We start from the raw sequence: 21,765 nt of genomic DNA on the forward strand, positions 1-21,765 counted from the left end.
TCTATGCATTCTTTTCTAAAGAAATTTCACAATACTTCTCGAAATAATGTTTGCCTGAAATGGAAATTTTGCTAACTTCAGAAAATATTCAGTTTCTGCCTCCAAATTATTTTGTATTTTTAGATTTCTTCTATTTTGACCTGAGCTGGTTCACTACTGTCATGAAACACGTTTGATATCTAATGTGTCTTTTTTATGCAAAGACCAAAATTTCACTAAATTCTCTTTGAAGAAAATAAAGGACAAATCAAGAATATCTTTCAAAGATATTCAGTGTAGATTCAGTAAGTGAAAAGGATACAGTTTTCAAATATGATCATGGTGGATTTTCCAAGGAATTTGGTGTCAAATTGCCTTGGAAATTTAGCAGGCACAAGGCTTTAAATTTATTTAGACTCTTCAGAAAATTCAAAGCCTAATCCCAGGTTAAGGCACTAAGTAAGCAACACCCAAAGTAGAGGATCTTTAGCTGCAGAATGTAGAAATACTCTTAGGAAAAGGCTGATTATATAGGTTTTGAGATATTTTTGTTCTTTTTTTTTTTTACTTTTCAGCTAGCATTTTTTTCCTATGTGCCTATTAAACTGATACAGTATAGTCTAATAGTGATATTGTCCAAGGTCTTTATTAATTTTCCCCAGTTTTTTTCTTTTTCCACTGTTTTGTAACTGTTTTTACTTCAAACTTATGTCTTGGATTTCCCTATGCAGTTTCAAATAGTTTTGCACTGCTATATTCAAGAGTTTTAAAATATCACCGATGTATATGCCTAGTTACTGAACCCGATATTTTTGTGCATTGGAGAAAGAGGTTTTCCACAGCTGTTAACTGAAGTTTGTGTAATGTGGTCTGATACCCGCATATAGCGTCTGCTTTGAGACGGCTGCTACCCTTGCATTTTTTCCACACTGGGTACCTGAATGAAAATGAAGATATATTCACTGCTTGCAGTGTTTATTTCTAGAAAATGTCTGTAAATTTGTGCTGTAAATGGTCTTGAAATGTGCAGCTTTTTGTAGTTTCCCACTGAAAAAAGTTTCTTGGGGGGGAGGGAGGGCAATGGTTAAAATTCAAACTCAGATAACGATTTCCTGTTCCATCATTTTCAATCTGTGTATTTGCCCAGCATAACTTTAAGGGTGGAGCTTTGCTGTGTAAGAAATGTGTGACATTTGCGCCAAGACTGTGATTTTGTTCATATCTTCAATAGAAGTTTTAAAGTTCAGAACCAGATAGATGGGAGTGGTTTCAAATCTTGGAGGTGTTACAGTGTAATCCTAACTGTAAGACCTAGAGTATCTGTGCTGCTCAGAGAATGGGAAATAAAGACTTGCAATCTGAACTGGCATGCACAATCCATTAATGTACTTTGCAGTCCTACAATAAATAAGCTAATTCTCTCTGCTTAGCATGTGGAGATGCAATAAACCTCATAAATATCCAGTTTCCAAGTTAATGTTTAGCCCAGATGATGAGAGTCACATGACCTCTTGGAAAGCAATCTTATTTTCATAAAGTTGAACTTTATAAAGTTGGGTTTTCTTTTACAGAGTACAAAGAGTGTGTGAACTGTTACTCGTGTTTGGGAGTTACTCCTAGAGAATTTTAAATTGTTGCGCTGTAAAAACGTGTGATAATTGGTAACATGGTAAGATAGTCAACAGTACAAAATAAACCTTTAATCAGTATGTGATGTGAAGAAACTGCTTAGCTTTATGGCACAAGGCATGTGGGTAGTAAATCTTACTTCAATCCTGGGAATGAATTTATTACGTAAAGCAGGAGATTGACAAATCTGACCTTTCATTAATTTAGGCTCCTAATAACCTCTTCAGACTCTTTTAAAAAAATGCAGTTATTCAGTGAGAAAAACAAGAAAAAACTTATTTATGTCTGAAAATATTCTTGGGAAGGATGTATTCAGAATGTGTACTGGAGAGCAATTGTAACTTTTTTCCTGATTGTTTTTGATTGGTATGGGTGAATGAGGAAAAATTGTGCTCACTACAGGTGAAATTGCTGTGTGGAGAAGCTTGACACTCTGAAGTGCTTAGTGGAACTTAAAAGAACTGTAACTGGTATTCGGTCTTCTCAGGTTGGATTTTCTTGCAGTGCTTAAGTAGCAGTGTGATTACAGAACAAGTGCTTTTCATAGTCTTCTCACATTGCACAGGAGTTAACTCCAAAAAGTACTACTTTTATGTACTGTTAAAGAGAATTTAGCTTTTCACTGAAGCCTGAAAGAACACGTTTAGTCTTATCTTCCAAAGCAAAGCATCCAGGTAGAGGTAAGATAAAAGTATGATCAAATTAATCATGCAATGTTTAGAAAGTTGGTAATGGGTAACATAAAGGAATATGTAACTTAAATCTGTGGTAGAGGTGTGTTAATTTGGAATGAATATTTAAGACACATAATCTGCAGAAATACATAGAGTGCATTGATTTGCCTGCGTGTTTATGTTGACGGGTGTGTTTCTTTAGGAAATGATTTTATTGTTTTTCTTCTCCTTCCTGTCTCCTAGATGAATTACCATTGTTAGATGCTGAGCTCCATGGAAAAGTAAAGGACAAAACAACCCCCTCCAAACTCTTGATTTCTTGTCAATTAGCAACATGTTAAAACCCGAATAGTTCTTATTTCCATATTTCTTTTCAAAAAATGTTCACAGGTTTGAAAGTAATCATCGGATCCTTCAGAACAGGAGCTTGAGGGATTTGTTTTCTGAATCTGGGTTGGTTACAATTTAAAATGAGAAAGCTGTATTGTGATAATAAATTCAAAGCTAGTATTGCAATGTCCATCTAAGTGTAATAAATATTTACAGAATTAGATAAGCATCATAATACCAAACTATATTTGATTAGAGATTATTATCTTTGTACTATTTGTGTGACTCTGCTTTTGATATACTTCCACAGTTTTAAGATTAAATTATAAAGTTAATTCCATATTTTTTTGTCTTGTAGTTTAACGACACTTTGAAATTCTTTTTATGTGGAGAAAATAAAGAAGGATGAAGAAAAAACTTGTGCATGTTTAGAAAAATGCTGTATCACACATTTCTATACTTAATTATCTTTATTTAATCAGAAATATATTCTGTGTTTGTTAAAGAAGCAACCTTTCTGATTTCATTAAATTTCTCAGGCATGTAGAGTTTCACCCAGGGAATGTGTTTTGTTTTGAAGTCAGTCAGTGACCCCTGTAAAAATGTTTAATTAACTTTTGCCAATGTTAATATAGTTCTATTATACTCAGCAGGCTGGATGAGCTCCCTCTGGTGGCTCATTTACATTGAGGATCTGTTTCCTGTCCTTGGTATCTGTTTACTCAAGCAAACAAGGTTCTGACCCCAGGTATCAGCCAGGCATCAGTTCCTTCTGGACTTATGCTTTAATTGAAAAACATCAATAATTTTCTTACAGAATGAAACAACAGCATTTAAATTCACAGCAGTTTCAGTTAATTTGCAAAATAAATAAAGAGATACTGGGTAACATTATAAGCAAATAAAATTTAATTACTTCCTTCTATGTATAAATCACACAATAGGTGGATTGCAGTAATTTAGCAGTGGTGCCCACTTAAAATAGTGTTTACTTTTAAACTTAGGAAATATTTCAATATTAAACCAAAATATTTGGATATTGACCATGAGATTGTGGAGTTCAGTATTGGGCAAGGAGGAAGCAGGGCAGCAAGTAAGAATACAAACATGGACTTCAAGAGAGCAAATTTTGGCCTTTTCAGAGATCTTCCTGGAAGAATCCCATGGGAACAAGCCCTGCAGGGAACAGAGGTCTAAGAGAATTGGTTGATATTCAAGAATCACTTCATCCAGGTTCAAGAACTATGTATCCTGATGAGCAAGAAATTCGGCTAAGGGGTCAAGAGACCTGTGTGGAAGAATAAGGAACTCTTATCAGTACTCAAGCATAAGCAGGGAACACGCAGGTGATGGAAGAAGGGTCAGGCCACTTGGAATGAATATAGAGAGGTCGACAGAGTAAGTGGAAATGAGACAAGGAAGGCCAAGGCCCATCTGGAATTAAATCTGGCCAAGGATGTCAGGGAAAACAGGAAGAGCTACTTCAAATACATCAATAACAAAAGGAAAAATAAGGGTAATGTAAGCCTCTTACTAATTGGAGGGGGCACCCTGGTAACAGGGGACACAGAGAAGGCACAATTATGACAGAATGCCACCTTTGCATCAGTCTTCACTGACAAGACCAGCCCTCAGAAATCTCTGACTCAGGAGACCAGGGTAAAGGAGTGTTGAAAGAAGGATTTTCCCTTAGTCAAGGAGAATTGGGTTAGAGAACACCTAGGCAGTCTTGACATCCACAAGTCCATGGGCCCCCCTGAGTGCTGAGAGAGCTGGCAGACACCATGGCTAAACCACTCACGATCATCTTTGAAGGGTCGCAATGATTGGGAGAAGTGCCTGAGGACTGGAAGAAACCAAATGTCACCCCAGTCTTAAAAAACGGCCAGAAGGAGGATTCAAGCAACTACTAGCCAGTCAACCTCACCTCAATTCCTGAAAAGGCAATGGAGCACCTCATTCTGGAGACCATCTGTATCCACATGGAAGACAAGAAGGTGATCAGGAGTAGTCAGCATGGATTCACTCGAGGTAAATCATGCTTGACCAACCTGATTGCCTTCTGCGATGAAACAACTACGTGGATTGATGAGGGAAGAGCAGTGGATATTGTCTACCTCAATTTCAGCAAGGCTTTTGATACTGTCTCTCACAACATCCGCATAGAAAAAAATGAGGAAGTGTGGACTGAATGAGTGGACAGTCAGGTGGACTGAGATGTGGCTGAACACCAGATCCCAGAGGGTCATAATCAGTGGCACAGGCTATAGCTAGATGCCTGTCATTAGTTGTGTCCCCCAAGGTTCAATACTGGGCCCAGTATTGTTTAATTTATTCATCAGGTCACAGGAGGTGATTCTGCCCCTCTGCTCAGCCCTGGTGAAGTCACTGTGGAGTGCTCCTCAGTACAAGAAAGATATGAAGCTCCTGGGGCAGGTCCAGCAGAGAGCAACAAAGATGATTAAGGGACTGGAGCATCTCCCTTACAAGTAAAGGCTGGGGTAGCTGGGCTCATTCAACCTTGAGAAGAGACAGCTGAGAGGGGACCTCATCAATGTCTATCAGTATCCGAGGGAAGAGTGTCAAGAGGATGGAGCCAGGCTCTTCTTGGTGGTGCCAAGCAATAGGACAAGAGGGAGCAGGCAGAAACTGATGCACAGGAAGTTTCACCTGAGCACAGGGAAGAACTTTTTCACTGTGCAGGTGGCTATGCACTGGAACAGATTGCCCAAAGAGGTTGTAGACTCTCCCTCAGTGGAGGTATTCAACAACTGTCTGGATGCAATCCTGTGCAATGTGCTCCAGGGTCTGAATCACAGAATATTCTGATTTGGAAGGGACCCACAAGGATCATTGAGTCCAACTCTTAAGTGAATGTCCCCTACAGGGATCAAACCTACAACATTGGCATTATTAGCACCATGCTGGATGACCCTGATTGAGTGGGGAGGTTGAACCAGTCAATCCACTGCAGTCCCTTCCAACTTTACCCATTCTGTGCTTCTGTAAAGCAAATGACTCAAGAATGCGAAGTTTGTGTTTTTAAAGTGGGTTAATCCTGTGGATGAACTGTAATATGAGTTAAAATGGATCTTGGTATCAGAATTCGTTTAAGCTATTTCATAGCATTAAAGAGAAGCATAATACATCTCACTTTTTATAGTCTTCTTAAAATTATAAAGCCAGGGCAATTTGTGGGTCAAAACCACCAGCAAATTTAAAATGAATTCTCCATCTCTGTAATGTTAGTTTCCACAGATCCTTTCTAACTCCATACTGTTGTAATTTAATGGGATCCTTATCATACTACCATTGAACTGTCCTCTCTCTGAAGCAGTGGGAGAAGTTTCAAACCCAAACAGCCAATGCAAACTGGACATAAGGTTAAAAACTCAGTTCAATATAGAAGAGTTCATTTATCAAGGTATTGTCAGTAAATCTGGTTACGGAATAGAATACTAAAAAATAGAGAAGTTATAGTTCTTGGAATATGAGTATTTAGCCAAAGATAAAATTTTGCTTATGTGTTTCTGAAGGAAAGAAAGAGAAAGGAGTCACAGCAGATGAAAATAGGAGGGAACTAACAATGTTTATAAGCTTATAAGGTAGACATGTAAAATAAAGGCAAAAATACAGTATAATCAACAATAGACACTTGTAGGAAGTTGAGGAGAAATATCTTATAAAAAGTGGTTTGAATGAATATTCATTTGCATGTTTTAATTAATATCTTGCATTTTTCTTATCCCTTAAACATCTTGGCAGCTGAGATTCACAAAACAAATAATGCTTAGCAAACATCTTCATAGGCTTTCAGTATTCATGTAGATGGACCTTTTATTTTTTGTTCACAAATTGTGCATCTGTCTTTGTTCTTTGTCAAATAATGATCCAGAGCACAGTTCATAGCATAATACTGTGCACCTGAATATCTGCATTAAAAATAAACAATCTTGGTCTTCCAGTCTAATTATATGTGGCTAGTAACAGAAGCAAATGAGTTAGCAAATGATTTCCTTTTATGCAAGTCTTTTATAACAGTTTCCCACTGTCTTCAAGTTCAGCATCTCCTTGATGTTTGTGATCAGAATTTGAGAAGTAAAAGGTCTAGTATTTGAGGAAATTACTGATGTACTTTTTTCAGGACTAAGAAGAATTGGAAATAACTTGCTTGGTGCACTGTGGAACTATGTGTATGTCCTTGCAGCTGATGATAACTAGCGTTTTCCAGTCTTCCTTTCATAAAGAAATACGCTGATCCTTACTATCAGTCTGTGCTCCTGGCTGCTACCCGAGTTCTTTTTCCTGTTCTAGCAGTGCCATAACTGCTGCTTGTACTACTAAACTTCATCCTGTTTCTAATGCTCTAATCTGGAAGACTTGGACAAGTCTTCCAACATTGTGTCCTGGTCCTCCTGTGTTGACTGACAGCTTTGAAAGTTGGCCAAGAAGTTGAGTCCATTCTTACCAAGCAACGCTGGAAGTCTTTTAAGATTAATAGATTCAGTTTTGCAGCATTTAACCCAAAACTATGAGGGTGGATTCCACTGCTTGCTAAATTTTCATGTTTCTATCATAAAGACTGTTAACCACCTTATGATAGAGAGCTGTTTAAATACCTTTTTCATCTATGTCATTAAGAAGTGGGAAATAATGGGAAAAATAGTGGGAAGTAATATTTAGTTGGCAATATATTTACCCTCTATTGTGAAGAGGCACATGGACAACAGCATTTAAATTTTGTATGCTGGTGGAAATGGGCAGCTAGACAGCATGGCATACAGATTAATTCCACCACTGCAAAACTAGGAATATCGTTTTATACAGTGTAATTTTATGAAATATTACTGCCTTTATATTGCTGAAGGTCAGCACCATTTGTAAGCAAACTGATGGTTGAGAGGTTAATGTTTATCACAAAGGTAGATGTTCATCATACCTAAACTAGAGAAGTAATAGGACTTTTTAGTACTTGTGGGCATACACACAAGTTGGGTACTGCAAATTAGAATGAACATAGTAGGATTCCTGTCTGTGTAGTGAGTAGGTAAGTGTCACTGCAGTATAAATATTTTTTCAGTGGACACTGATAATTTCAGTTCTTTCGTAATGTAAATTCACTAAATACATAGTCTGCCCATTTTACCTAAAAGATGATCATTACCTTTTTTTGCTTATAAACAAAAAAAGCTCCAAGTAAACAAAAATTCTAAATGGGCTGTTCAAGTTACTGGCAGTTTATAGAACTTTGCAAGTCTTCCCTTGTTCCCTATTTCATGGGGACACTGTAGTGTAGTAAGTGAATAGTATGCTTGGTTTAATTTAAATAAACTTAGTGCAAACACTACATTGGAGGCATCCATGAAAATCTGTGTTTGGCAGTGAAAATCAGTTGGTTTTAATTCTGTTATCTAGGAGATAATGGAGATAATTTGTTTTAACTGCCCAGGGCAACATTTTATCCAATTTACCACCATTCTTTCATTTCTTATCTCACTTTTATCAAATCTAAGTTTTGGCTGGTTAAACTTTTATTTGAGGTACTGGTGATATTTTAATTCAGTCTCAGATATTAGTTTTTGATTTTTTAGCTTGCTTTTTGACTTGTACCCTTCCATGAACTTGGCTTTTCTGATGTTCTAAAAATGCTCTAGTCTGTTCTACTTAGGCAATATATCTGCACATAATATGCAAGTGGCAAATAGATTCTTCCATGTTTGCACTCACTTCTGTTTTAGCTTCTCAATGGAGGAGAAGACGACCTGTACTTAGTAATGCAGTTGATGAAAGGATGTGTAATAATGTACAATATCCTGTGAATAGCCACATAGAAAAATATCCAAAGACGTTAGTTTGAAAGTTTCAGTTGATTACTTAATGCCTTTAATACACCTATACTGCTATAACATGCTTTATTACATTATATGACACTTCTCAGCACTTCAGTCAATTGCGAAGCTGAAGGAGGCAAAGGAAAAAGCCACCAAAACCTCTCTGAGGATCTAGTAACATGATGACAACATTCAAGTTTATACCAACTCCGTGTAGTATTTAAAGAGTGACTTCTGATGTGACATCTCACAGCCATTCATTCTAATTCGTGAAGACTGCAAAATCTATTCATGTTTTTAAAATAACTTTTAAATGTTATTCTCTTTGGATGAGAATTTACTTGAATATGAGTTCTGCTGAAAACTCTTGCATTTCTGAGGCTCCTCCATTTGAAGCCAGCCCACAGTGCAGAACAGCATTTAGGACACACTTGTCCAGATGGCAGAGAACAACAGGTTTTCCCATTCAGAGGAAAAGATATCTGAAATCTGCTGCTTTGGGATATTTATGTTTGGCTAAAGATATCTTTCATATTTGCTGTAATTCCATGACTAACTTTGAACTGTAGTAGCCTTAAAGGATGGGAGAAGATCTAAAGGACTTTTTCATTTTTCTGAAAACTTAATTTGGTTCTAGTGTCATGTAACTTCAGGATGCTGTGGAAACCCAGGGGATTGCTTTATATCAGTCCTGTGTGGTCCACATTAGACTACCGCTAGCTGCACTTTTAATTTAAGTGTTAGAAGTTTCTGCAATTTAAAGTGACTGCCCTTCATCCCGGTTGATCATTATCTAGTATGCATCTACTTCTACAGCTGCTGTAGTGTTCAGACTTTCTTCTTTGTACCTAAACTGTGATTATAAGACAAGCTATCCCTGTTAGATGGCAAAAGGAGCATAGTATATACAGTGTTTGTAGCTTTTCTGTGTAGTTTTTGAGGACAGTGAAACTCGTTCCTAAATCTCAGGACTATAGACTATATGTCTGTAGCCTTTTGTATATTGTGTATTCCTAGCCAATGTATCTTTTTGACAAATAATGTGGAATCCAAACTACCAACTTGTAAGTGTATTATGTCCACAATGATTTTTTTTTTTAATTCAATATAGCTTTTGGCTGAAATATCATATGATATGTACAGTACATCTTATCTAAACGTCATTTTATGTGAGCAAAAAAGAATTAGAACTACCCGTTTCTGATAGTGGTATTTGTGGAGGTAAACTTATTATGGTTTTTTTCAATTAAAGACTCTTGTAAAAATTTGAGATTCTGTAAGTGATAGCAACAAGGCAGAGATCTTATATATAAGCTGCTAGTGAACTGGCAGTACACTAGTACATTGTTTCCTTGTAATTGTTTTAAAAAAGGGGTTGTACTGCTGTTTTTCATCTCTCATTGACACTTGCATCACCATGGTTGAACCATTGACCACAGCTGATCAGATTCTCTTAGTTCGATGTGGTAGTCTTGTGTAAATGGGTATGGTGAGAAGATAATGTGCTCCTTATTAAATTAAACTAAAAACATTGTGTGATTGTGTGTGTATATAGGGTTACAATTCTTATCCCTTTTTGTTGTCAGATTCTTACGGAAATGCTTCCAGGGATGGTTTGTGCAGGGAATGCATGTGTCCTGAGTGTGAGAGAGGATATAGTACCCTCAGAGCCATGGGTAAATGGAATAGGTGAAGAGATTGCATGTGTTTCTGGCAAGAGCAGAAACATACATGGTGGTCTACAGCTAGGGAGCAGACCTACATTGTGAAACACCAGGAAACGGCTCCTTTTGTCTTGGTTTCCTTCATGGTCACCAGAATCTGACAGTTCACAAAGTATGTACTGAAGGGAGTGTGTTGGGTGACTAAAAAGGAAGTTGGATCTCTTGGCTTATCTGAGATGGGATTGATAGGGTTTCAAACCATAAGCAAGAGGAGGGAGAGGTGACACTTCTCTCTTCTGTAGTTACTTACTTCAAGAACTGTGAATTGTATTTCGAAATGTAAATCAGTTACTAATGCATGCCCAACAATAGATCTCTTTTCTGACAATGTCATTTTCACCTGCTCCAGGTGACCAGTTCTCTTATGTTATTGTTATCTTCTTGAGACTAAAACCCTATAATGCTGCTTTGCAAGGTAGCTTCACACTTCAGTGAGCAGTTGTCATGCTGTCCTTTGGGTGAGGTATGGCACTGAAATTATGGCTCTTTGGGTGGTACGTTTGCCAAAATTATCATTCTTTAAATAGAACACCACAGGCTGATCACTATGGGGAATGAGCGGAAATAGATATATTTTCTAATGAAGAGGGTTGTGTGTGTATATATAAAATCACTTTATTTCCAACTTTGAAGTATGTTGGGACTCTGGGAACTAAAAACACATTGTAAATTGAAATTGATAGTTTCATCATTTCTTCAATGTGCTCTGATGTTGTACTGCTGTTCTGAGATCATGGGTGTATTAACACCTGTGCAAAAGTTTTACGTTTTATAATTCTATCGTAGTAAACTTGAAAAAGCAAAGATGGAAAACTAAAGTTTAGTGAAAAATGATCCCAACTGCACCTCTGCCACTGACTTTTACAGCGTGCATTTGGGTACGTCCCATATTTTCTAATAGCTTTGTTATCACGAAGCAGTGGTACTCTCTATATTTCTAGATATAGCAGTATGAGGCTTGGTTGGTTTTGCCACTTGTTTTAGCACTCAGACTAAGAGGAGCCATGTCCAGCATATGTACAGTGAAGGCAATCGCATATTAATTTAAAGTCTGCACACGGTGAAGAAACGTAATTAGCGAAACAGTCAAGCAGAATGTGAGCATGGACCTCTTTAATCTTAGAATATAGCCCTTGTTTTGAACTAGGGTTTTTTTTTTGTTACATATGTATTAACGTTATAGGTTCACTCTGGGGGGAAAAGAGGGGCCACAAGACTTCATAATTTTAAAAACAACTAAGCACATCACACCCTTTAAGGTCTTTATTCTGCCTAAAACAGACATAGATGGGATTAAAGAGATTACTGGTTAACCTAGAAATCTCTGATTTAAATCTCAAGTTCATATGATTTATTGGCACAGTATCAAAAGGCAGGTTGATTTTTTTTTTAAGCTTAACTAGACACGAAAGCATATATAAAGGAAAGTTCAATTTTAATACCACAAACCCACTACTTTTCTACCAATGATTTTATCAAAGAGGTGAGTGATTATCATGACAAAGCCGAGCCAGGCTTAGGAATTCTTAATCTGGTTGTGCCTCAGAGGAAGGAAAAGAATTTTTCTGTAGCTTAAAAACTTTCTATTAAACTGAAAAGGAACATTATAGTCAAATTTAAGATTAACAGTTAGACTTTGCCTGGCTGGTGTATGACATTTCTTGTCTTTGAATACTTCTGGAATAAATTTTTGACTTACCACTGTATGGGTAGAGTTGGAGCTTGTCTTTTTTTCTTTATTTATATTCAAAATTCAGAAAAATCTCCCTGTATACATTGGAACCTATTTAAACTTACATTCAAACTAATTTTGAAATATAGGAGATGAAAAATTGAGTAAGCATGTAAAATACAACTAAAAATGTGTAAAGGGACTGTATAAATGGCAATAGACCTTATTTTATTTTTTTGTAAGTCTATTCCATGTCTATGGATATATAGAATATATATATATTTTATAAATATAAAAATACGCAGAAATACACGTGTCTTGCAGCATCTGTAAACTCCTAGTACAGATTGTGTTTCTTTGTTAATGCATTTGATAAACTCTTATATTACAGCTTGTCAATATACCTTAGTTTAGACCAGTGATATAAAACTGAGATGACAGCATGAGCCAGATCCCAATTTATCTCAGGCTAGTCCCTTGTAAGCTCTATTAACTCAGACTGAGAAATAATAACTAAAGTAGTGGAGTAGTGAATCAACAGTATTTTAAATCCTCCCCACATGGCTTTGTAAGAGAATCCAGGCTGTATATAATGCTATTATTTCTTGTTAGAATTCCAAGTGCTACTTTGTACAGCTAGAAATTATTTTAATCAAGGCTTGGATAATGTTTTTTTTCTTTAATTGACATATTAAAATGTTGTTGGTGTTTGCTCTGGGTGGTTTTTTTTCCATTTCATTCCTGTGTTATTTATACAGTGCTAAGAATTTGACTTCTGATGTAATAATTTCTTTACTATTTTTAATCAAAATCAGTTTTGCTGGCATTTCTAATGCTTGTCAAGAATAATAAATTTTTTAAAGAAGTATAAATGTTAAGAGTTTCCTTGCTTCATATCCATTTTTGTAATACAGCACCTGAGATATTCTTCTATTATTTTGCATTTTAAGGGGGAGGGAGTTGCTGAAACAGTTTTTCTGGGTGTTCTGCTTCTTGTTAACTGAGAGAACTGAAGCTGTTGGGAGGTAGAAGCTCACATAAATGACATTCTCAGAGTGCGTGTGAGTACTGTAAAGGCACATGTGTGTCTGCCTTTGGCTTGCCCTGCTGAACTGGCTTCTCGTGATGTCTCGGGAAAAGACAAGTGCAGCAAAGGGTTAATGTTTTACTATCAACCTCAGAAAGGCACATTTGCAATCCCTTCCAGTCTTGTCTTCCTTTTTACACCTCATTTGCTCACCGCTGCTATTCACTTCAAGGCAGATCCTTTGACCTAAGCAGATTATTGTAGACGCATGAAGGACACAGCAAGCTATCCTGTGCTTTTAAAGGAGGAGATTTTGGCTCCAAAATAGGACACTAAGCTTTTCAGCCTTCTGCTGCTGTACCTAGTCAGCACAAGGCGGTGTCTGGGGGTGCTTAGTGGACTCCTGTGGAATCGAATGGGAAACAAAAGCAGAAGTGGCAGCTGCTGCAAATGTGGGAGCCTGTGCCGTTAGTGGGAAGCGATTGCTAATAAAGGCCTGCAAGACCCAGGTTTCCTTGGTTTCCATGACAGTTATTAGGTAACACAGAAATTGAATTGTCTCCCACAGTGCTCTTGGGGGATAGTGGTGTGAGGGGGTGCTCCAGGGACACAGACTTGATGCAACTTATCACTCTAAGCATGTGAAACTCTCTGGATTGTTGTGCCTTACTTCTTTGTTTGCTGTGTCTCATTTGTGTTTGCAATTTTGTCTGCTTTGCTTTTCTTTCCTTTTGATGGAAGACCCTGGCGTTTGCTATACCATTTCTCAAATAATATTTTCCCCTTTTTATTTAGAGCAGAGCTTGGCAAAGAAAGGATATGAACAATTATACAGGTGGGCTACTCAGGGGGAGTGAAGATATAAGGCATCCAAACAGGTACTGGCAACCTGCAGCACTGTAAAAATGCCCCTCCAGCAGATTTCTGTAGTTCCAGCACGGGAGACTGCCAGCAATGGGAGAAGTTCAATGGGCACAAACAAAGAGAAGAGCAAGGAAGTCGAGGTAAGAGGAAGGTTTTGATTTGCTACGGTAGGACAAGTCTGCCTTTGGTAGCCAGTAGGTTTGGCCGCTCAGCAGGATGCAGTGTGCTGGAGTGTTGCACAGTACACATGAGTGCAGCTTTAGCACACTGCAGTGAGATTCTGTGATAGCATCATGTCAGCATTACAGAAAGAAGGAGCCTATTTTGAAAACAAAATAAATAAATGAAGGAAGTTGGAAACTGGATTAGGGGGTTCTAACAATTTCGTTTAAGTGCTTGCAGCCTGCTAGTACTGACAGTCACTGTTCCCTATAAGCTATAAAGTAGCAGTTTCTTTATAACAAGTTGGATGTAAAAGTAGTTTTAGTAAAATTCCTATCGCTGCTTAAAACCAACAAAAATACCATTCTAAAGCTTGTCTTTCCAATACACGTGTTATTCATAGGAAACATAGGCATGAGCTCTATGACTTAGTCTTTTTAGAGGCATCATCAGCGTTTAGATTTTTATCCCTTGACTGACTTTCTTTGATTCATAAATATACAAAAGTGCTGTATCATCAGTAAATATCGTATCCTGTTGTCTCTCAGTTAAGAAGAAACTGTAGATCCGTATTATATTAATGGTTAGTACAAAAAATACAGAAAATCTGTGTAATTTTAATGGTATTTTTACCTATCTGTCGGAATCTCTTTTGCTATGTGTAGTTTAAACATGCATTGTGCAAGATCAAAAAAAAAAAGACATCCCTTCCAATGCCAAAACATAAGTAGTCTGTTTGTAGATATAGCAGTAAATGTATATAACATAGACATCTGCTTTTTACAGACATGTTTCTTGTCTCTATGTTTTTCTTTTCCTCTTACTGTATGGAAAATAAGGAACTATTGGGAAAACAAACATTATGTCTTTTAAATGTTGTCTGAGAGACTGTGACAAACTGCATCCCTGAAAGGAGTCTTTGTGTTTGCGTAACATAGTTTGCAGGAAATTGTTAAGTTCAACAGATGGTTGATATTTGTAACAGGTCTGTGTTTGTGGAAGAGTATTGGGTCTTGGTTTTTTTTTAATTTGAGATAATTTTTTTGCCCAACATTTGGCTATAAAAAGTTCACTGAATATGATTATTCTGTTTTTTGTTTGAGCACTTCTGTATAAGCAGCGTCCTTCCCTAGAAGTAGTCTCCAGTTGTTTACTGGTAGCATTATCATCAGAGTTTCTAATGTTTTGAGATTTATGTCCTGAAATGGAAAACTTTTGCTTTTTCTTTATTCTTCTGTTGACTGGTTAAAGATGAAGGTTCAGGTGGAAACTGTATTAAGACTTGGGGCGCAAAAAGCGGAAATATACAGTGTTACTTGGCTTAAAATTGCTTTCTGGGATTCTTGTTTTAATTTGATCATTAGAGTTAACTGAAGAATACATGTAACATTCACTCGGGTCAGATAAGTGTGGTCGTTAATTTAGGGGGTAGAGGAAGTGTGGAGCTTCTGAATTGTAAGAATCATCTCATGCACTTTTCTGGGCTTTTTTTCCTGTGAGGGCTGGTTTGCATCATTTCAGCAAGACTCCAGTGTCTCGGAAAACAAAGTTTCTTCTTGAATGTTGTGGAAGTCATATACCAGAAATTATCAAAATGGTATGGATAATGAAGTTCATGAAAGTTCTTATGTAAAATTAATATAAAAATACCAAACACCAACCTAAAAAACTCGCAACCAAACTTCAAGTACATGGTACTCATCGCTAAACTGCTCTTTGCTGGGCAGAGCCTAATCATACTGCTTGAATATCTGCTCATCCTTTAAGGCTTATGGCTGGAATTTATACAGTGTAAAAATCTCTAATGCTATTGATAGAGATTGTAGATCAAGTGGTAGAGACTAATGTTTTCCACATAATATCTGCAGTTTATGTAAATTATGATGATCAGGTTTGTTTTATGGATGTAGTGTGGGAGTAGTGAACCAGCCTTTTTATTGGCTAAACAGAGATTGTTCAGGCTTATGTAGATGGTCTTTTATCCCAGCAAATCCTGCACAGCATGGTCCTCACAAAGGGAAACTTCCTTGCTGGTACTCAGTGTTTGTATCTCTGTTGGTGAGGGTCTTCTGGGTTCATGGTATCCACTGCTATTGTTTCTGCAAGTACCTGCTTCCTCTGCCTTTCCATTACGAGCTTTTTGAGGTGGAAGCTAAATAAAGTAGTTAAATGGGCCTCTAGCTGAGAGCATCAAGCTGGTTCAGGTTCAGGAAGACACGAACAAAGGAAATGTCTGAAAGGTCTTCCATTTGCTAGGATAACAATTGTTAGGATTGTGTGCCAAATTCTGTTACTGCCAAAGAATTTTATATGATGTCCATACAACAGCATTAAAATTTATGAAGAGTTCATCTTCTGTGTAATTGCAGAGCTTGCTGCAGTGAACTATTTCCAGGTTCATGGTGAATTACATAAATCTACCTGACTTAATCATATACAACTGAGGTTCTTAATGATGCAACTCATTCTGTAATGCTTTTCTGTCATTTTTAGATGCTCATAGACGTGCTTTATCTGAAGGTTTTTATAGATAATTGCCAAACATTGGTCTATCATTAAGAATGTTAATTGTGGTATTAATTTGGAGCCACAAGTGCCCATAAAGGATATCTGACCAATATTAGGACTAGAGGTGTGATAATGGCTAGAGGGAGCTTTTTCAGACAATCTTTCTATGCAGTATCCTTTGTGGGAGCAAAAACTTTACTTCAGTCTATTCCTACAATTTTTGAGTGATTTGCCCAATAACTAGCAGAAGTTGTAGCTAACCATGGAATTTACATCAGATTTAACTACAGAGCCTCTTTGAGTATAGTCTAAAGATGAGGTAGGTTTTTTCCATAATGAAGCAATGAAAATGCTTAGGTGTTGAATAATCTGTTGCAGCAGCTGTGCACTACATTTCAATATGCAGGTATAATCTTCTGCTAGTTTGTTTCACTGATTTTGGAAAAGCTTAACAGTCATTAGTGCTACTTGTTTTACCTCAAACATTTAAGTGAACAAGCTATCTTTCTTATTCTTTTAGTAATGCAATTGGAAAAGATTGTTGTAGAAATGAAGTATAGAGTGCATTCACAACATGATGTGGGCTTTGTTTTTTTTTATTCAGCAGTTAATTCAGCTTTCTTCAATATTTGAGAAATATCATCACTTTATAGTGAAGTGTAGAATTGTGTTTCTGTGACAAAGAAAAACACTCGAGTGTCTGTTTTCAGAAGACTTTACTAATAGAACTGTTGTTCAGAGTGAATTAAGTCAAATTATGTCATCAGGACTCCAAATCTAGTTTTGAAAACCTAGACTTCAGTGCCTTGAGACTAGGGCCATATTAATATATGACTCCTACTTTATATATATATAGTATTTAAACAGTTATGTTGAATTTCTAGTTGATTTTCTCCACTGCGATAAAAAAGGAGAAAGAAATGTGTGTGATTCCTGAAGAACATTGGTTGATGATATGCCTGGTGTGGCTGATAGTTTTATTATTTGCTTGTGAGCATACACAGTGATGTTCATAAAGTAGCCTCTGTTTACATTGTCTTGCGTATGTTTGAGCATGGATTATTATTCTCAAGTGTGTTAAGTACAGAAAGAAAATTTCATATAGTGAGAAAATTGGACAGGGCAAGTGAGTGAAGGTAAGCAAAAATACTACATAATGCTAACCAAGAGTTTCCAAGGGTCATAGGATAAACTGCCATGACTGCTGGGGAAAAATAAACTTTAATGTTGTGTACTCAGAATGGTGTGAGTAAGTTTGTAAAAGCTGACAATTGATGTCATGATATGGGAGAGAAGATACTCCTTGCTGCCAAACTAAATTTATAGACACTACACCTTTTCAGCTTAAACAGTTTTCACTATGTGGTACTGGAAAATTTACATGTTGTTTTTAAAAGGATTAGTACAGTGAACTGTTGTCCATCGGAAGGAAAAATTAGATCTGTTTATCTGAGTGTAATAATTTCAGAGTACAAGATACTTGAATAAAAACCACAGTGACAGAATCAGTCAGTTTCGATTTGGTTATCTTGCAAGATTTTCATTAGAAGAAAAGAGAAAAAAAAGGCCTTTTTAGTATGGCTTTTGGACACATTCATATGGTAATATGACTTGCTTGTTATAGTGATGAGTCTTACTCTGCTGCCCCAAAACCAAACCAAATATCCTAAAGATGTTACAAAATTTGATATTCTGTAGTTACTATTAACAAGTAATAACTTAGCCATGTTATTGTTGCTTTACTTTTAGTTTTGATTCTTTGCTCATAAGTTACTGGTAAATGATTTTTAATTACACCTACTGTGTTTCTGTAGTCTTAATATATTTCCTTGTTCTGGCAGAGGTGATGAGGACCATAAGTTTCCTTCACAGAACTTCATACAATGTAGTAAGATGCAAGAAGGAATCCTCACTCCAATGTTTATTGTACTTTGACGTGAAATTGAGTTCTGCAGTCTGCACAGTTCTGTGCTGTGAAAGAAACATTGGACCTCTGTGTGTTCTTCAGCAGTGTTTTCAGGTTTTGCCATCTCAAAGGCAGCAAGAAAGCAAGAGACTTGCAACTTTGGAGACTTTAAATGTTACCAGGGAAATACTTTGACACTTATGGAGGAAGTATGGTAAATTAGATTTGAACTTCGTGATTTTGCTGTAGTGTTTGTACCTTAAAAAAAAGTAAAGAAAAGAAAGCATGTGTTGCTCAAAATTATGTGTGCTCATTTATTGTGAAGAGTATGAATTTTTTTTTGTAAGCAGATCTTCAAGTCAGAATTGAGACTGAAAACTAATGGTTGTTTCCAGTGCCACATTTGAGTAGCTGTTAACATTTGTTTTAAACACCAGACTAGAGTTTCTGCTAAGGTTTACCTTAAAGCCTGTAAATAGTTTAGGAGATATTGACATGTTTTTTAAAGGAGGAAGCAGTAGCTAAATGCTCTTGGTGGGAATTGTGTTATATTTAACGATGTTATCTCGCTTGTTCCCTACTTAATTTTAAATAGATGTAATGATAGATGAAATACTTTTAAAGGCATACACTTCTTGTGTGATACAAAGAAAATAGTGTTTATATATTTCTATTAAATGATTTTCATGGCATTTATGAAGAAAATACAGAGATATTTGATACTTGAAACATGTCTGTAATTAAGGAAAAAAATGTAAAGGTTTTACATGTTGATGTTGTTTTATTGCCTTACAACCTTAAGCCAGGCAATGTATTGGGGTTTTTTCTTGTGGTTATTTTTTTGTTTGTTTGGTTTGATTTTATTTCTTTTTTTAGATAAGGAGGCATAATATTTAGTGTAGTTAAAAATGTTAGTGGCTTTGATCACTTTACCAAGGGGTGAAAATAGAATAACTCCTGATATGTAAAAATGTCACTTATACCAGTGTTAATAAAATGGCTTAAGGCATGTGATGCAAGGAATAAAAGTCTTAAAATTGCAGGATATTGATGAAATTACACTTAAGCCAGATAGATGGTTTTGGTTTTGTGGCTGATTATCTTACAATCTCAAAGTTTCTTAGGTATAAATTAGGTATAATTTAATAGATATATAGATACAGTTGGATTTTTTCCTGCAGGAAGGGTAAGGATGTTTGTTTTCAAAGACAGATGCTTGAAAAGAATCCTATAATTACAGTCTTTTTAGGAAGTATAGTTTTTTATTCAACAAGAGATATGGGGATGGGAGAATGGGGAGGGGAAGCTCTAGCATATGAATCAGATTAGTGATGTACTTTGGCATGTATTGCTCTCCCTTCATAGTTTTTTTAATTTAAAGCTCATTTTGGACTCAATGTCACATGAAATTTATGACAAAATCTCTAATCCTGTTTATTGTCAATGGATTGGTATTTCTCAAAAGGGAGGCTATTTTCCTTTTCTTGACATGACCATGGTTTGGACTTCTATGCTATGTTTGTGTGGAAATCCCATTATATCTGCAGTTATAAGACACTGCTTCCTGGTGAAGTTTTTATGTATTTTTTTTGTGATATGTTGCTTTTGTGTTCAGTGGTTGAAGTTCTCCCAAAGTACAGCTGTAAATTGGACTGAGGCTTGCTTAGTTATCTTTAAGATGCTTTAGAAAATGAAGTTCCTTATCAGTAAGTCTTCTGGCCCCTGTTTGGGAACTTTATTATTTTGATCTGCCATGTGATTCTTATGACAAGCAATTTCATGACAGTGAGAGAAATGACAAATGTGACCTAATACAGGCTAGATTTTTTCTAATAATTTTGGGTCCTTGTTCCTTTTTAATATTTTTGTGAATAAAAAAACATTGCTACCCATAAGAAAATAAGAGATTGCTTGCTGTGCTTTTGTTAGCATGCCTTGGAATAATTCAATTCTTTATAGGCTGCTTTTCCTGATAAGATTAGCAAAGGCTGCAGGCTGCATAGTATTTTTGTCAGGCTTTTTATGGAAAGTCCGTAAAAGTATATTTCCCCAATTTGAGTTTCTGTGTATTGACTATGCATCAAATACAAGTATTGATTTTAAAATTGATCTTTTCACTGATAAAGGATTTGAAGCTTAAGATTCCATATCTCAGTAGCATTATGCCTCTTTATGTTTGTAGCCAATGCTTACAGTCTGCTGGTGCATGTCTTATGATGCTGCTGAAGTTTAACTACAAGTCTCATGAAGAAAGCTCTCATAATTCCTTTTATCTCTGGAATTTCCAGTTCCAGTAAATTAAAGGTTTGTGCTTGTGTTTGTATTTTCCCTCTCCTACTCTAAAATGGCTCTGAGTTTAAAATATTAGGCTTCAGATTTCATTTAATTTGGTTTTCTTTCTAATGTTATTAGAAATATCAGCTCTGTTATTAATTAATGTTATTAAACATCAGCTGTTTCACATTATAGGATGGGATGATTTAACTTTAATAAGAAGATAGAGGATGGTTCTCAGCCTACTTTAAAGCATTAGTAGGTGTTTCAACTTTTCTTCTAGGCTTTGAATACACAAGACTCATGACTTCATTTCCCCATGAGTGCTATCTTTTAAAGTTGTCGCAGCAGGAACAGTCTGTGTAGACAGTGGAAGCATTTCCTTGTTCAGAATATGTTCTTCTACTGTATCCATGTTGTCGAATGAAACTTTTCAGTCATTAGCATGATGCCTTTACCTTCATTTGTCTCAGTTATTAGCCAAATGTGCCCAGCTACATAGTCATGGGATTATGTGAATATAGAAGATTGGGACTATTTTAGTGTCAATAATAAGAAAACTGTCTCTTGGAGCAATTAGATGATTGTTTGCATCCATTGACATGTGATCCAAAGGAAACCCTTTTAGTTTACTCACTAGATAAATTTGAGATTACAGCTGTATTTTGCAGCACCGTCATGCTGAAAAGTTTAAAGTAGTTACAGTAATGTCTTATTGATTTTAAAGAAGTGTTTGTCTTATTAGAGAGATTTGTTCTCTAGTGGCAGTCCAAATAAAAGAAAAACCCATGCTGTCATCATTTCTCTTAAGAAATCACACTTGCAGATGCTTATAGGGAGAATTTTCCATTCTGTACTGTACCATTGCTGCAGTAGCCCGTTGCACTGGCTTTGTTGGTTTGTGGGGAATGAAGATACAGCTAGCACTTCACCCCCTTATTGCTCCTTATGGTTCTGGGCAAGAAATCAGAAACCTTCATTTCAGTATGGGATGTAAATGTCAAGTACGTGGTGCAAGAACAAAATGAAGTATAGGTAAGGGTCAGACAGCAATACTGTGTTAGTATTGCTGCATTGACTATATTCCGTCCCTTTACTTCAGACACTCTCTATCTTTGAGCGAAAAATAAAATGCTTCTGATCGCTTGACTTATCCAGCAGTATGCAAGTCGTTATTACAGTGCA

The 21,765-nt window shown here is 36.3% G+C and overlaps 1 protein-coding gene across 8 annotated transcripts in view; it reads left to right on the top strand.

Moving 5' to 3' along the window:
• MARCH1 (membrane associated ring-CH-type finger 1) overlaps positions 1-21,765 on the top strand; it is a 229,943-nt gene that overhangs the window by 85,876 nt on the left and 122,302 nt on the right. Inside the window, exons 1-2 of one of the 8 annotated variants that reach the window (XM_027676787.1) lie at positions 12,885-12,900; positions 13,662-13,870. The exons of 4 other annotated variants lie outside the window; for them this stretch is intronic. In XM_027676787.1, coding sequence (XP_027532588.1) covers positions 13,772-13,870 — 99 coding nt within the window. In that variant the 5' untranslated portion in view covers positions 12,885-12,900; positions 13,662-13,771. Of the gene's footprint in view, positions 1-12,884; positions 12,901-13,318; positions 13,405-13,661; positions 13,871-21,765 lie in introns of those variants that run through there. 3 more of the 8 variants (XM_027676788.1, XM_027676791.1, XM_027676784.1) reach the window with 3 other exon arrangements.

This window comes from Neopelma chrysocephalum, unplaced genomic scaffold (genome assembly GCF_003984885.1).
Source record: "Neopelma chrysocephalum unplaced genomic scaffold, ASM398488v2 Primary Assembly neopelma1_42, whole genome shotgun sequence".
Classification (NCBI taxonomy): domain Eukaryota; kingdom Metazoa; phylum Chordata; class Aves; order Passeriformes; family Pipridae; genus Neopelma; species Neopelma chrysocephalum.